The sequence below is a fragment of the Emys orbicularis genome, chromosome 10 (genome assembly GCF_028017835.1).
Source record: "Emys orbicularis isolate rEmyOrb1 chromosome 10, rEmyOrb1.hap1, whole genome shotgun sequence".
Taxonomy (NCBI): Eukaryota; Metazoa; Chordata; order Testudines; family Emydidae; genus Emys; species Emys orbicularis.
This window is the reverse complement of record NC_088692.1, coordinates 78,770,087-78,787,815: the sequence shown is the minus strand read 5'-3', so window position 1 is coordinate 78,787,815 and position 17,729 is coordinate 78,770,087. Positions and strand designations below refer to the sequence as shown.

The 17,729-nt window shown below is 43.3% G+C and overlaps 1 protein-coding gene across 1 annotated transcript in view; it reads left to right on the top strand.

Annotated features, from left to right (window-relative positions):
- Window positions 1-16,702, top strand: part of FAM174B (family with sequence similarity 174 member B) — a 32,904-nt gene extending 16,202 nt beyond the window's left edge. Inside the window, exons 2-3 of the mRNA XM_065411503.1 lie at window positions 2,628-2,759; window positions 11,904-16,702. Coding sequence (XP_065267575.1) covers window positions 2,628-2,759; window positions 11,904-11,907 — 136 coding nt within the window. The 3' untranslated portion in view covers window positions 11,908-16,702. The remainder of the gene's footprint in view (window positions 1-2,627; window positions 2,760-11,903) is intronic.
- The last annotated feature ends 1,027 nt before the right edge of the window (window positions 16,703-17,729 follow it).

Here is a 17,729-nt window from a genome sequence, read left to right as displayed (position 1 = left end):
TGTTTTTTCTTTTGTCTCGTTATTGCTGATGATTAACGAGATACTATGAGGGATAAGTATGTCCAGTGCTATAGGAAACAGATTGGGCAAAAATCCATCTGAAGAAATCATTTAGTATGTGGGTGGGAAACTTGAAAGGTTTCCATTTAAAGATAGTTTGTCTCAACATTTTTTGTTGTCCAGACAAAAAAATCCTCTAGGTTTCATAAACAAGTGTGTGTGTGTACTGGCTGTTGGGACTGCAGGTTAACAATAATGATGTTAACCAAATAAATAGGAATTAATTGAAAGAAGAGAGAATGAAAGAGCCTTTGCCTGCTTCATGACAAGATATTTGCACCTACATCTTAGCTAAATCAGAACATTTCTACAAAACTTGTTTTCCATTTCCCATCCAGCTTTACCGTTAAGTGACTATTGTCACGTTAGTGACGATGACTTTGCAAGTTCTCTTTAAATGCTAACTAAATAGAGAAATAGAAAACTAGGACGACTCAGCCATTGGCAAATAACTGTCTTTAAATAATACAATGTTCTTTCAGTAGTTGCCCGAAATAAGCGGTATCTGCCTCTGTAGGAGATGAGAACTGATGTCTTGCAGCAAAAGTAGGTCTGATTGCAGACAGAAAAACGACCTGTTCCTTTAACATGCAATCCAGTGTAGCCTTGCTAATTCACGTCCACACATGGGAGATAGTAAGTGAACAGCCATGACAAAACAAATTCAATTGTAGAATGTGCCTCATTCACCTTGAGGAATGTGCAGTTTAGTTTTAATGGTGATGACACTTCATATTGTCTGAGTAAATGTTCTCTTGTACAAGCAAAGCTTTCCTTGTAAGATGAGATCTCAACACATCTCTTTTCTCACTGCATCACTTTGCTGTTAGGTCTTGGCTGAAAAGTGGAGTGAGACTGCCAGGTGTTTTTGTGAGGATTATCAGGTGTTTGGTTAGGAAGGCCCTACTGGGTGGGGTCTGAAATGACTTGTTTTAACAGATGGGATAATAGAACAAAACACTCTGTGCTCTGCTTGATGAGATACAGCACAGATGGTTACAGTGTAGCTTGGACCATGAGAGTTTCTTGACATTTTTGATGCAAATTAGTCCTTAGAATGCTCAGGAAATGAAAATTGCATTACCCCAAGGTCTGGGGCTTGCTTTACTTAGTCCTGGACCAATGCCCAAAAATGATGCTATCCTCAGAGGCCGGTGACAGCTTTTACATCAGATATTTCTTGGTCGTGCGTAGAGTTCAAGGCCAGAAGGGACCCAATGATGATCTTATCTGACCTGCATAACATAGGGCAAAGGATGTTCCCCAATAATTCCTGCATCAAGCCTATATCTCTTGTTTGAGCTATAGCATATCTTTTAGAAAGATATCCAGCCTTGGATTAAAGATTTCACGTGATGGCAACCCCAACTCATCTTGTGTGATTTGTCAGGGTGAGACTTCTGGGCAGCAGGCATGTTTTCATGACCTGTTAATGCTCCTGGACTGATAGTTGGAAATTCTCCAGACATTTGGCTGTCCTTTATCTTGCAGATTTTCAGTCTGTTTTTTTTTTTTTTTTTAAACAAAGGGTTATAGGAGAAATAGTCTGCATTATGTTGGATAAACCATTTCCAGAGTGCAAGCAGTTATGCTAAGCTCTTCGTTTCTTCCCCATATCCCCCAAAAGCAGCTTCTTTATTTAAATGCAATATAAGTGAAGCACAAACCAGTGTAACCAACACAAACCCAGGCTTATGTCTGAGCAGTGTGAGACCTTGGGTTAATGGATATTAAACTGTGGAATAAAAAGAGCCTGTATAATACAAGTGCTTTGAGTTAAAGAGACAGTGTCAAGTTAAGTACCATATTCTGTATCATTTTGTTTTTTTATGTCAAAATTATTTCAGTGTAAGTAGGTTCTGGAAAATGAGTCTAACAAGAGTAAAGGGCGCACAGGTGTATAAGCATCCTTGCTACAAAAGAAATTGAGCATTATGCTAAGCGGAAGGACATTGGCTACAGCTAAATCTTAAAACATGGCCAGTGATTTTTCATGATGCTTGCACAGTAGTGAGTATAAAATTGCTCAAGTGAAACTACTGGCTGTATTGGGGAGTGTCTGGAAACTTCACTCTGGTGTCCAAAAAAGGTAGAAGAGGTTGTCCACTCGTAAATATTACCTCAGATGCCCAGTCCTCTTGTAACTCTTCTCTGAACCCCTGTCAGCTTGGTAGACGTTGAGTCAGCCGGATTGCTGTGATTTTTCTCATCTAAAGATGTTAGTTAACCTGTCGGCTGCCTCCTCTGATTAAGCCTCTGTCTGACTTATTGAGCATGGCAGCAGGGGGCTCTGAGCTGCTGTGCCAGCGATTTGCCCTGCACACCAAAGGATCAGTGGCTGTGCCTCAGAAACTAAAAGACTGACACTGATCTGGATTACAGCTGACAGGAAATTGAGCTCTTCAGTGATGGGTACAAGTGGTGGAGAGGAGGAGGGACTGGCTCCACAGACTTTGCGTCAGGGTAGGTCTCAGCAGTCTGGGCTGTATATAAAACAGGTGTGTAACAGCCCAGCCCTTCCTCTAGGGAACACTTTCAGAGTGAACCCCCCCTTTTCTTTGTTTCAGGTCTGGCAAGAGGATTAAGAAGACACGGAAGTACGACATAATCACGACCCCGGCTGAGCGAGTAGAAATGGCCCCTCTGAACGAAGATGAGGATGATGATGAAGACTCGACAGTGTTTGATGTGAAATACAGGTATTGACATGGGTGGGTCTTGGTTAAAGGCTGCCTCCTGGGTTCTGTTAGCTGGGTGGACGGCTCTTCCTTCCTGCACGCTCACAATGCCTTGTCAAGGCTAAGCTCCTTCTCTGTTCTTCCCTTCAATCCACAAAAGCTCCACCACTCTTGTCCATGGTCCCTGCACCTGAAACCCAGTCTGCTCCTCCTTAAAGCATGCAATTTCCAACAAGCCTAAAAGCCCTAGTCCTCCCTGCAGTGAAGTGCCAACAGAAGAGATGTGCCCAAACAAAAAACTGTCTAGAACTGACAAAGGTTAATGGGCTGAACTTCCCTGCTCAATCCTTTGCTGCTTGTTGCATCCCATCCCTCATCCTTCCTCTGTATGTTGTAGCTGATTGGGGAAGTTGCATTCTTCCTATACTCGTATTTGTGTGTACAAGCGCTTAGCTCACATCTGGTGCTCTTCATAAACAATCTGGGTAGGGTCAGGCCCTACCAGTCTAGAGCTGCTTCTCTTTCCCCACGTGGCTGTGGAAAGTTGACAAGCTTTCACTAATGGTCTCTTGATTTGGGCATCTCTGGGTCTGAGGCACGCTGGCGGGACTTGGTGTTGGGGAAGCTTGCTTTGCAGAATCTGTTCTGTGATAAACAGAGGGCTTCAGTCGCCAGCACTGTCAATCAGGCCCCACTCAGTAGCATAAAATCATTACCAATTTTTTTTTTTTTTTTAAGTGTTTGACAGCCCAAAGTTTTCAGTGCCTGTCCTGTTGGAGAATTTATAGCAGCCTCTCAGTGCAGGCGGGCTCTCGGACTCTCTGATTTATGACGTCAGTGTATTTGAATCTCTTCTTTTTATTTGCCTCAGAGTGGTGACAGCACAAGAGTCATGTTTCTTATCCAAACAAAGACAGCCCAAGATCCGTGGCGCTTCGGCTAGGAAAAGCTCTGCTAATGATAAGGCTGCATCTGAATCCAGGCAACACATAATTAGGAGCTTGTCAGAGACTTGCTCATGTCCTCCCCATGCACAAATGCCCACCCACACACTCCTAGTTCTGAAGATGGGGGAAGCAGCGCGTTCATTCCAAGGGGCACTTAGTGGGCACTTAAGCATATGGTGCTGTGTTTTGCTTTGGTAATTTTCAAAATAACGAAATACATCTCTCCCTAAAAGAGTTCGTTGGGGTTAGGGAGCTGGCGAAGAATGATGGTGAGTCAGTCGTTTTGAGATTTGTAAATAAATAGCCCCCAAACCAGAATAGTTTCTTCTTCCCCTGACTCTTTTCTTGGCCAGCTGTCGGAGCTCCATACAGACTATCTGTACTGGTGCTCATCCCCGATTAATCATTGGCTGGTCTCTTGGAGAGAGCTACTGTTGCCACTCCTACCGGGCTTTCACCAATGCAGTTGTGAGCGGTGTAGCACAAACAGACACTAGATCAGGACAACAATGACCTGCTTGCTGTTAACACAACCTTTGAGGGGCATGCAGGGTCAGTGAAGTAGAATGGTTTTTGGATACTTAAAATGAGAAATACAGTATTGTTGGAGGTAAAACCAGTGCCTTAGAGTTAGAGCTCTGTTACAATGTTTGTATTGCAGTTGTGCCTGAAGACCCCAGTTGGAGATCAAGTCCTGTTGTACTAGGTACTGTGCGTATGCACACCCCTCAAAGATGGTCCCTCCCCCAGAATCTACAGTCTAACCATCTGAGGAAAGACAATAGGTGGATACAACAGACAGACAGGGAAGCACAAGGTAACAGCAAGGCCATGATGATTAAAGTAAAAAAGCAGCATTCAGGACTTCTTTAATATAAGTGTACAAGTTCGAGTTACTCAAGGCTGGAAGATATGCCTTTTTTCCCCTCTTGTACCATTCAGGCCTTAGATTGACACCTGGATAATGTTCGTATATAAGAGAATTAGGTGAAGTTTTGCACGGGGAAAATTTTGACTTCTGTTTCTGGCTCTGCTGCTAACTTGCTGCGTGATCCTGGGCGCCTCTCTGCCTCAATTTACCTTCATGTAAAATGGGGGTGATTGCCTACCCTTCAAGGACATGTAGTGCTAACTGCTTGGAAAAGTGGCTTCAAATGATCAGGCAAAGGGTGCCTTAGAAGTGCAGGGCATTGTTCCAGTCAGCGGGTAGGCTTTACACCTGGGTGTAATTCTGCCAAACCACCTCCTTGTCACCCTTCAAATCTCCCCTGAGATGCGCTGGTTTTGCAGCTTTCCAGTGAATTCTGCAGCACTGAGCATACTGTTGGTGCTTAATAAATAATATAGACGGCATGTTGCTCTGCCTCTTGGGCAGCCTTGAGGGTTGGATTATGCATTGGAATTGCTTGAGCCTGAATTGGAAGTGGAACTGTCTGAACTTGACCTACTTCTGCTCTGACCGCTTCTACTGCTTCTCCACCCTCCTTGATGAGTTCCGGAGAACGTCCTTTGCAGGCATTTTGGGGCAAGGTTGGAGACATTTTTTCCTAGCACAGTGAAGAGAAAAATCTCAGGAAATGGTAGTGCTGTGGGAAAATGCATCCAGTAATAAAACATTAGGCAAGCCCATTGGAAACAATCTGACTTGCGAGTCGTAGCCATGTTTTCTACTATTATTTTTCTTCTCCAGAGCGTGTTGTACTGCTGCTTTCGCAGAAATGAACTCAATCTTCTTGGGATCCCTTACAAGTGCAAATGGGCCTTCACTAGTCAAATACATATACACATACACACACCCCTCCACTTTGTGTGGTACTTACGGTAATACCACCTACGTGATACAGCGACCATAGGTTTTGTTCACCATCCTGTACCTCAGCATTCTTTTTCTTTGGTCTTGTGGAAATTCTAGTACAACAGATATCAAATTCTGCATTTTCAAAACGCTTTGCTACTTCAGGGATGTGGGTCCGGTTCTCCAGCAGTACAGCCCTACCTTATGGGGAGTTAACATCAGTCCCCTAGCAGAATTGAGATGGGGAGAGGTTCTCTGAGGATTTGAATACTATAAAAAGTAACAAGGTCTCGGAATTGTGCGTGTTTAGATCGTGCTCTGCCTAGCAGACTGCTCTGATCTGTGTTAGACCCTCATCAAAGATTGCATCTCCTCTCAAAACAGTTTCTACTTTTTCACCAGCACTAAAGTCACAAAGAGGTTTCTTTTTGAAGCACTGGGTTTATCTTGGGTGTTTCAGCACCTGTCCCACCGTGAAGGGGAAGGATTCCTCAACAGGATCCATTGTCTGAAAAGAACCTTTCCCCAGTTAACCATGCTTCATTAGCAAAGGAAGGAGAAATGGGGATGGATCTCCAGAAAGAGCTGGCTGAGTGCCCTACCTCAGTGATTCCAGTTAGAAGATGTCACTAATGCAGCTACTCTTGGAATTCCAAGTGCCATGTCCAGCACCTTGTTCCTTCAGTGAACGGTTGCCTTGTGCTGTTTGCTGCCTAAAGTGCAGACTATAACTGACGTGCATGCCAGGAACAGACTGAAATGGAGATCTGACACTTACTTATCTTGCACAAATTGGACAACTATACTTTGATGCTTCCTGTGTATTACTATTGTTACACAAATAAAGAGGCTGTTCTGAATATTTAGCCAGAATGTATGGTGTGTAATGAGGCTTCATTAACTGCTGCTTTAGCAAGGCTTTATTTTTTCTCCCCACCTCCAAAACAATCTTGCAGATGCTATAACACTGACATGTTAAGTGAAGTTGCAGCCTTGTCTTCAGGGCTGATGAACTAGGAAAGGGATGAGACTGCTGTTTCAGCTCATTAGCTAATGGAATCGAGAAATAATGAGCCACCATGAGCGGGGTTGAGGACTGGCAGATAACGTCACATGACAAGTGCGTTCCATGGGCAGGAAGATACGTGCTCCTCTCCTTTTTATTATTGTTCTAATATTTTTAAATAAATTGAGTGCTGACGGGAGAGTGCCTTTCAGCATCCGCCATGGCAGTGCTACAGCTTTACTCCACTAGTCTCTGATTGTCTTATCATGAAGCATTTCCTTTTCTGGATAGCTTCCTCCCTTCTCATACAGTCTTTAGCACCTGGGGAGATGTTGGCCTTGTCTGCAGTAAAGACTCTTGGCCTACTGATCACTGGTTGCCTTCCCCTTGCATCCTATGACACACCACCTATCCAGACACAAGCAGTCCCAACAGTGTGTGGGCGAGCATGCCACCATTTGGACTAGAATAGCTTCAAGCAAGGCTAGCCACCATATGGTCTTCAACTGCGGCAGTGCCATTCTTGATGGGAATCGCTGCTGTAATTGCCTCAGTGGTGCAAAGGGTATGCTATTTACTGCTCTGCCGTGCACTGGTCTCTAGCACACAGAGGTGGCTAATGTGTGCCTGCTGCACGGATGATATTTACACTGATGCCGTTCTACTGGTTGAACTGCCAGTGGTTCGGTTCTCTAATGCAGGCCTTGCCATATTGTCACCCTCTGCTATAGTGAAATCCCACGCGGGAAGGAGAAACCCGGTAATGTTCTGTCATCACCAGGGAGCCTAGAAATCCATTTGCCACGGAAAAACACAGAATTTGTGTTTTTACAGAGAATCTTTAGTTTTTACATTTTTTGAAAAAAATAACATATACAGTAGACTCCTGTTTATCCAAGGAGCCTCCATTATCCAGATCTCCATATGAACCGAACCACCACCGCCTGGGGCTGACAGCGGCTGGGACTTGGGTGGGCAGCTGGTGGTTTGCTTAATACGGAGAACTGGATAATGCAGGCTTGGATAAATGGGGTTCTGCTGAATATCAGTAAAACATTGTGTTCAACTGATACCTATATATATTGTGCCTCGGGAAACTAAAGTTCAATGTTTCATTTTAATTGCGGAACAACACGAAATTTTGTTTGTTTTTTCATTGGAGAATTTTGGTTTTTTTATCATGGAAAACTAGGTTCTCTGGTCACCAGTAACCTTCTCACAGAGGTAGCCCACAAACCTACAACCTCCAAAAATCCCTTCTGGCTTCAAAGCAGCATATGAAATTATCTGTCTGGTAGCTTCCTCGATTCACACTTACATCCAGGATGTTGAACTGCAGAGGCCTGACCGTGTACATTGGAAAAGGAGAGAGGAATGTCTGATTCATTTGACCTTGCTTTTCTTTAGTACGTCCATTGAGGACAGGGCCGGCTCTATGTATTTTGCTGCCCCAAGCACGGCAGTCAGGCAGCCTTTGGCGACATGCCTGCGGGAGGTCCGCCGGTCCCGCGCCTTCAGCGTACCTGCCGCCGAATTGCTGCCGAAACCGCGGGACCAGCGGACCTCCTGCAGGCATGCCGCCGAAGGCAGAATGACCGGTGCCTGGAGCCGCCCGTGATTGAGGAGGAGTCCAAAGCACTTCGCATAGACAGAAATCCCTGCACAAAGGGTCGGAATGCAAAAGGAGAGAGAACTTGTTTAACAGGCAGTAATACAGAATGGCATATTGGCTTGTATGTACCAGCAAGGTATACTGCTGGTATCCCTACATGTTACTGGGATGTGCCAAAGCAAGACCATAACTTTCAAATATCTGGTGGTCTCATTAAGATGGCAACTGGGCAGATCTCTCCAGCTGGCTTGGAATATCTTTCTGAGTGAGTCCTGGCACTCTTCTTGTTAACAACCTTAATGGCATTCGTGCTGTGTGTTAATATGAAATTACTCTTCTGATTTACCTGATGTTCGGAAGCCCTAAATAACTAGCCTCATATTTTGAGTTCATAGACTAAATCTGTATTTAACATGTAGGCAAGATCTGTTTTTACATCTCTTCTTCACTTGCTTCCATATTTTGGAGCATAATTGAGATTGTTCTCCCCTCCCCCCCATGCAAACAGCATTCTAACTGCAAGCTAATTGCTGCTTAGCTGTGTAGAATCAGCAGCAGGGGAGAAGTGGCATATAAGTCTGATTGTTTTCATGCAGTTCATTTTCTTCGTTTTTTATGCTTTGTCCCCAGGGGCAGTGGTTTCTAGCCCTGCACATGCCATTGAGAAGTGGCAGATGGTGTAAATTGGGCTGCTGTCTGAAAGTTACTTTAGGATTCCCCTGCATCTTTAACATCTTGCCACAACGGATGTGTTGGTAAAATCCACCTCCATCAGGCTGTGCAACAGTGAACAATAACCACCTTTCAGCTGCATAGCTGGCTAATTAGACCACTAAAAACCTTAACCAAACAGAATCCGGTCTGTGGCTGTCTTGTCTGTGCCTGCTAAAGCCACTGGCTGCCTGTGACAAAGACAGAAGCGTACATTTATTGGATTAGATTCTCCTTCAGTATCAGGAGCGGGGAAGTGGTTCTGTAAACATCTTCTCTAATCCAGAAAGCACAGCTTCCGTGTGACAATAGTCTGAAAAGTGTAATACACAGGCTGCCATAAAGCAGAGATGCAAAACCACTTGGGAAATAACACATGCTTGAAAGCCTCATGGAAACAATTACTAATCTGGAGTTGTGTTTTTGTATATTTTTTTTAATAAAAAAATATTACGCTAAAAATTCAAGAATTGGCTGGCAGGTCTGAGAGGATGGATAATGAATATGGAGCCTTTTGTTTCATGATCACTGATTCAAATCCAGCCCATGCTGCTAATGACCAAAAGTTATCACCATTTAATAGCTCTGTGGCCTGTGTGAAATTAATTTGTTGGTTTGCTTCCTGGTGGACAGGTGTCAGGTGTGTGTGTGTGTGTGTGTAAGCCACCATGATAAAACTAATGGATAAACCTATTAAGTGACCAGGACAGGTAATACCAGTGAAACTCGGGCCGTGGCATTGTTGGGGTTGCATTAAGGTGCACCTTTGCAGTGGTGGGAGTGGAAGACTGGGTTCCCACCATCTCTGGACCCATCTATTTTCCGCCTTTTAAAAAAAATTATACTCTCATTTAAACCTCCCACTCTTTTTTGCGAATTTAGCACTTCCCACCAACACAGGGAGTGGAAACTTTCATAGTCTTCCACTAGGATTTGGCCCCCATTTGTGAAACCCTTTGTTCAGTAACTTTTGTGCACTCCTCATAGCCAAGAGTAGAGCAGTGAAGTAGAGATGATAGGCAACGTACAAACGCTTCCAGACTCTAGCGCAGAGCTCCCTTTCCTTGTCTAGCAGCGTAACTAGAGAAAAAGTCAATTAAAACGCTAACAAAAAGAATTGTTTCTGCAAAGGGAATTAAAAATGTTGGGTTATTAAGATCATTAATTGTCCTCTAATCCAGTGGGGGAATTTCATGTCAGCTTCACCAGAACACTTTAAAAAAAAAAAAAAAAAAAAAATTACTGAACAAATACTGCACCTCATGTTCTGAAGGATCCCAAAGCACCTCAGAGTTGGGATGTTTGGTGAATCCTTCGGTCCATGTTGAAATGCAGCTGCTTCTAGGGTAGAGCATTGTAGCCATACATTACTTCCATTGGTGAAACTTGTCCAGCTGGAACTATCATCACTGCAAGGTGCTTGGATCCCACAGTGATGGGCGCCATATAAGAACCCAGGATAGAATAATGGGAGGGATGGAAGGGGACTTGAAGAGGCAGAATGCAAAAGCCAGAGATGGAATTTTGAAGCCAGGTATCTGAGATTCCCAAAATAAATACTTAAAACTACAAACATTTCCTGGGTCTGATCAAACCCTCCACCCCTCTCCTAAAATTAGCTGATATTCTTCAGTTTTTCAGTATAGATGCTCATTTTTCCTTTTAACAGCAGCAGTGAAAATGAGAGGCGTTTTAGAAATGTGGTATCTTCCAAAGTGTTGCTTGGTGATAATGTTGCAGTTACATATCTGGGGTGCTACAGTGAGTGAGAGGGGCTTTTGTTCAACTGTCAGCATAACTAGCTTCAACCAGAGCGCAATAGTGTAAGCACAGGCTGCTTCACTGGATAGGTGAAGCATAGGTTAAGGTGTCTAGTACAACCTGCACCTTGGTCTCGGGGAGCGTGTAGGACTTGGTGCTAAAAAGGTTGGTGCCACATTAGGAAGCCTGGACTTACCACCCTCTGCAAAATGTTCCTTTCATGAGGCAATTTAAAACATCTGCATCAAAATTCTAGGGCCCAGAGGCCTTGCTGTGGCTGAGAGGTATGGGGCCGCCTTATCAGTAAGTAATGTAGAATATATTCTATTAATCGCTCTCCACAGAATATATCCCTGCCAGAGCTTAAATTGCATGTTCAGCCTAGACTGGAGCGCTGTACTGTGTGCTTGTTACAGCAAGGTGTTTGGTCTCCGGAGAGTGGCTATAACAGATTTCTTGCAAGTGAAAGCCGGAGGCCTTTTTTGAATGATGCTAGGTGAATGCTAGGCTGTTTAAATGTCGTTGGGTTTTTTTTTTCCAGGAGGCAAAGTGGGTAAAGGTTCTGTATAAACGGAGGGTATCATTTATTCTCATGTGAAGGGGTGAAAATCACAGTAACTCATTCAGTCGCTTACTATAAATACAACAAATTGCCTGGAGCGTTGGTGCCGCTCTTAAGGGTTTCCTGGCCAGGTGCTGCTGTGGATTGCCGGCACCAAGGGGCCAAAAGGCATTTTTGAAGCCTGTGTTCTTTCCCCATTGGGCTAGATATGCTGTAAAAATCAGTGCTGAGCACGGAGGCTCCTTGGCTCAATATGCATAAGTGCTGCAGTTGTACCTAAAAGTTCTCCTGACTCTTGTCTGCTGTAACAACCCCTGCTGAGGCAGCTGCATCTCTTCCCTTTTTTTACCTTGTGAGTGCGTGCTGGAGGGAGGGGCAATGAGGGCTCCAAGAAGAAAACGGTCTGGGTAGCATGCAGAAGGACCCCAGGTGAACCGGTTGCTCGGGGAAAACTTCCTTTCTCGGAGGGGTGCTCATTCCAGGAGAGCAGCCCTCTCTGTTTTGGACTGTGGCTGTGATTGACTTAATTCTTATCCCTGAGCTTTGCCTGTTGCTCAGACTGCTCTGGCTAATTTCCACATGCAGAAAATCAAGTCCGTGACCAAAATCACCACAGAAATCAACCCCTGCTTGAGGAACCCAGTGGTGGATAGTATCGTTGGTTTTTGTTTTCCCCCTTGTACGTAAATTCCCATAGTTGCATATGATCTATTTAATAACACAGTTTCTCTGGCAGTACTAATTCTTTTCCCTGTCTCTCTTCCTTGCCAGGTAAAGCTGTTCCATGGATCGCTGGTTCCCTGTGAGAAGTCAGCTGTCGAGAGCCCTGCTGAAGCCTTAACTGTGAAGGAGAAGCTTTCATCTCTGCAATATTGAAACCAAAACAAACATTGCCTCCGCCGTGATGTTATTTATACAGCACACAGCAGCGGGGTGTTTGATTCTCTGCCCAAAATATCACTATTAAACTCCTAGTTTCCAAACTTCCACAGTAGAATGACCTGAGATCCTCCTCGTAGACTCTGCTCTGTTGCTTGAAGAGGCTGTGGGGTTGCTAAAGCATATGGGGTGAATACAGCACTGTGTATAGACTTTCAGCACTCACTGGTCCAAATACATTTTGTAAAAGGAGGGAAAACCCCCCAAAATCAGACCCCAAAAGACTTTCTTCTCTAAAAGCTGAATCCGATACTTTTGGTCTCTGTTAAACAGATCTTGTGTTTTAAAGACTTGGAATTGTATGATCCTGGGCCTAGAGAAATACTTGCCCATCTCTATGAAGGCTGGTGGCTGAAACTGTGCTGAAATGTTAGTGTGTGTGGTGTTGGGTTCTTTATTATTTTTTTTTTATTTTGTGACTGTTGTAAAAAATTGTAATGACTTGCTACTGATTTTTAACAATTGCACTAAACCCTCCTATAATGATGTACTCATTTTCCAATAGAGCGCTGGTCAGACTTACTTAAATAACATGAGACCATAGGGAAGCAGAAAAACTAGGCAAATACTGTACTACAGGAATCTTGGATTAGAGGAAATAGATATCTATTTTTGTAATTCCCCGCCCTTCATAGGAAGTAAGACACTACATTTTTTGCTATCTTGTGTCCTCTCCTTGCTGTAACTCTTCTGCTAATCACATTTTTAATCAATCTTTTTACAAAAGATCTGATATACAGTTGTTAAATTGCAGGAAGAGAACACTGGTTCTCCCTGCCCCCGCTTGGAAACACTCATGCAAAGAATCCTATCTGCACCAAACTGGAAATCCCCCCCGCCACCCCCGGCTGGCTGCCAAATCCTATATTACACTAAGATATGTTTTTCCCCTTGCTATCTGCAGTGCTTTACATGGTGGAGGGTAGAGCTGTGGGATGGCTATTTTTAAAAAACTAGAATATCTGTAATCTAGGCTGATTAAGATCCATAGCCTATGAGTTCTGTGCATAAATTCGGTGCCATTCTTTGAAAGCTCTGTTGAGTTCAAAGTTATTAGTATAGTTGCTCTGTTTTATGGTGTTTCTGAAAAGCAGCTGCAGTTCTGATGAGCTTTGCTTGACATATTGACTCTGTTATTGTGCGTTCTACCAATATTTATGTCAAATACCCTTTTATTTTGGGATTTTAACCCATCTGGAGCCTCTCTTGCCTTTATGATGTTAAAATTACCTCCTGTTTTGGGAATGTACCAACATTTGCTTGGTGGGTTGTGACTGCTAAGAGTCTGTTGCAAAGCTGCCTCTCTGTAATGACTGCTCAAAGGCTGCCCATGATAATGCATTCTGAAGTTCTTGATTTGTTATCATGACAGTAGGTTATACTACTCTCACTTGTTCGGAGCTTGCACCCTGAATCAGCCTGGCATAGATACTGCACTCTTCACTCCACTTTGGCTCTTCGCAAGAAGGCCTCCGTGTTCTGCAATAGCCGCTTGCATTGACACAAGCAAAATTGTTGCTGTCTTCTAACGAGCATACAGTGCAGTTTGGTGGTGTCCCTCTGAGTCCTTGACTGATGTAGCCGCAGCATTCTAAATTCCTTTCCCCTCACCATCTGCTAAATCAGAGTGTTTTGCCGCTCCATGTTTCCTCTTGAAAGTGTAGCAATGGTCAGAAAAGTGACAGAGTAAAATGTTCACCTTCATACTCAACAGATCTACTTCCCGTGTGTCTGATTTCATATCTGCTTGCTTTATTGGCCTGTGCATTTGTATTCATATTGACTACGCAGAGCTTACACAGCTCTGGAAGAGGGAACTGGATTCCATTCTGCTTTATGAATCCTTGGCTAAACTTGAGTTCCAAGGGTGGAATTGTTATTGCTAGTGACAACATGATGGGCAGAACCCAGCTGCGTTTTCAGATCCCAGGTGGAGTTTCCAGCACTGGCAGTTAGCAAAACTGGCCTCTGTTGACTTGGAGCACATTTGCTCTGGGAGACACAGAGAATGCAAAGGAACCTCCTGATGGGATTTCTGCTGTCACTTTTCAGACGGTTAATGCACTTTGGGAGAGAATCCCATTCTGTACAGAGCAATGTGGCGAATAGTATCGTGCATTAAAAGAGGGAGCCAAGGCAATTGGAAGTCAATAAAAGGTGGTGGTGGAAAATTCTTTGGTGCAATTGTGCTTTCATCTGAACTCTACCAAGAGAGTATTCAGCAAAGGCTTTACAGCTGACCCATGTGGGAAAGTTCCCACAGCAGAACTAATATTAGACATGCAGGCAATATCAATCTACTGTTATTATCCTTTTATCATGGAGTAAATTCAAGTCACGCCATGGTGCTGTTATTGAGTAATATTTAATGTGTCAGCTAAGAGGTAAAAGGTGGAGAAATTGATTAGGGTAGGTCCAAGCACACTGAGCTCTGGATTGCAGGAACTGCAAGAGGCCCATAGGCTAGGATGACACACTATGGCTTGGGAACACTTTCAAGACAGCATATTACAGAAATGGACTAGATGGCTCTCAATAGGCAATGTGATGTCCCTTTGGAGTTGGTGAAGCACTACGAAGAAGAGCTGAGTTATGGGAAGTTCTTGGACAGGTTGAGTCCTGAAGTGAAAAATGGCAATACTGGGTAGAAGGATGGGTTAAAGCATCGATTACCTTGTTGCTGAAGGGGGAAAGAGGGTGGCATGGCTACTCTCTCAGTGAAAGAGCCATCATGGCATTGTGTTTGTACATCCCTTTCAGAGGAGAATTTATGGAGAGCATCTGGAGCTCCAGAGGACATGTCCTTGGTCTGACATGGCTTGTCTGGAGTATCCTGAACCTTTTCTGGGACCGAGGGCACTTTTTACTGCTGAAGACCAGATCAAGGTTCTGCAGATGTAGAGAGAGGAGGAAATAAGGCCAGTTTCAGTTTACCTGGTCTTTCAGATGGTCTGAGCTAACTCTTGCTGAAGTCAGTGGGAGTCTGTCTCTGGGATTTGTCAGGCCCTATGAGCACTGCTGAGTTTAAGTAGGTCAGAGGCAGTCTGCCCGACATGCCTATGGCTAACAACCAAGATTGTTTCTGTAGTCCTCCAGTGAACCTTTTGGTGGGGAACAGTGTGATTTTTCTCTCCCCCTTCCTGCCCCCCAAAGGCACCAAGGATGTAGATGCCCAACTCTCTTTGGAATTAGGGCAACTAACTCCCTTGGGCTCCTTTGGTAAAACCCATCTGTGGGGTGTGTGTGTGTGTGTGTGTGTATTTTATATATACACACACACACACACACACACACACACTCTCTCTCTCTCTCTCTCTCTCTCTCTCTAATGGTGTTGGAGGCCGGGGGAGAAATGGGGTGCCTGATGAAGGCAATCAGGGCACCTTTACTAGTGTCATTCAAGGTCATGTCAATGAACCTAAATGCTTGCCTGATGTTAAATTGCTATTGTAAACATGGGACGATATTTACCTCTTATCTAAAGGTCACTATATGTGATTTCAGATGTTTGTCTAGCTAAATATATCTATAGGTTTATTTCAGTTAAGACTTTAAGAGCACTTGGTGTAACTCATCTCTATAGTGTATATATATATATGAATATTTTTTTATAGGTGGTAATTAGTTACAACATAGCTTAAATGATTTTGGAATATCTAATTTTAGGTTTCTGTTGAAGAATGGCTAGCCATTAACCACTATATTGAAGTAATACATGTTCTGTGTGTCTTATACTGTAGAGTTCCAGTCTGGTTGTGATTGTAACCTGTTTCAATGTTTGCTGCTCTTTGTGTTGCATAATCTTAAACTTGCTTTGGCAGAGAGTGTTTTTTAAAGGCCCATTTTTATTTTATAGAAAATGGAGAAACACTATAGTATAACATTCATGTTAAAGTATTTTGCTGAGTAGTAAGTTAAATTTAAGTACCAGTTTAATCAAACCAATAGAGAGCAAGTAAACTAAAGTCATTTTTACTGGAACATGCCACAACACAGAGAAATATCCTACTTGTGACAAATTACAGTCTCTCTACTCTGCTGACCATAATTCTTTTTGGGGAGGTTCCATTTGAGAACCCACAATGCTCAGCTGATCAAAGGCTATCCCCAGCTCTTTTCTCCCTCTGGGTCTGCCATGTCTGCTCTTCTGAGAGAGAGGAATCACTTGTGTAGAATTACATGCCTATATGGCCCTCTCAGCAAGCGGATCAGGGGACGAGGTCCGTCTCACCAGAAGGAGTAAGTTGGAACTGGATGTGACTTTTTCAGCAAAAGGCTGAAATGATTGCAAACCCTTTTTATAATCCTTTCTAGCTTATAAACAAAGTTGCATACATCAGACTTTATTCCAAGCACAAACTGACTTAATGTCAGTAAATGAGCACACAAGCTGGAGTGTATTTGGATAGCCACTTTTGTAAGTACCCTCTAAATTACTGTTGATGATGTAATTTCATTGTGGACTTAATTAAGATTTCTCTTTTCAGTTTCTGCTTCTGCTGTTTTCGTTTGTGATTTTGTAAGAACCACGCATTCCTGTTTGTGCAGTCACCAGGCCATTGATGAAAATGTTGATTTAGAATTTGCCCTTGTGACTATAAGCGTCCATTAAAAAAAAAATGGTAATGCAAGTTTGGATGGACATCTCATGTTACAATAGGAACTGTCGCCATTAAACATGTTCTTGTAAATCCACCCCCGAGAGTTCTGTTTGGGAAGGGGCGATAGGCCTTTCTTGATAAACTAAACAGTAATAAGTCACCAGGACCAGATGGTTTTCACCTAAGAGTTCTGAAGGAACTCAAATGTGAAATTGCTGGACTACTAACTGTAGTCTGTAACCTATCATTTAAATCAGCTTCTATACCAAATGACTGGAGGATAGCTAATGTGACGACAATTTTTAAAAAGGGCTCCAGAGGTGATCCTGGCAATTACAGGCAAGCCTGACTTCAGTACCGGGCAAACTGGTTGAAATGATAGTAAAGAACAAAATTGTCAGACACATAGATGAACATAATTTGTTGGGGAATAGTCAACGTGGTTTATGTAAAGGGAAATCATGTCTCCCCCATCTACTAGAATTCTTTGAGGGGGGTCAACAAGCATGTGAATAAGGGGCATCCAGTGGATATAGTGTACTTAGATTTTTAGAAAGACTTGGACAAGGTCCCTCACCAAAGGCTCTTAAACAAAGTAAGATGTCATGGGATAAGAGGGAAGGTCCTCTCATGGATTGGTAACTGGTTAAAAGATAGGAAACAAAGAGTAGGAATAAATGGTCAGTTTTCAGAAAGGAGAGGTAAATAGTGGTGTCCCCCAGGAGTCTGTACTGGGCCCAGTCCTATTTAACATTCATAAATTACCTGGGGGAAAAGGGTAAATAGTGAGGTGGCAACATTTGCAGATGATACAAAACTATTCAAGATAGATAAGTCCCAGGCAGACTGAAGATCTACAAAAGGCTCTCTCAAAACTGGGTAACAAAATGGCAGATGAAATTCAACGTTGATAAATGCAAAGTAATGCGCATTGGAAAACATAATCCCAACTATACATGTAAAAAGATGGGGTCTAAATTAGCTGTTACCACTCGAGAGAGATCTTGGAGTCATTGTGGATATTTCTCTGAAAACATCCACTCAATGTGCAGCGGCA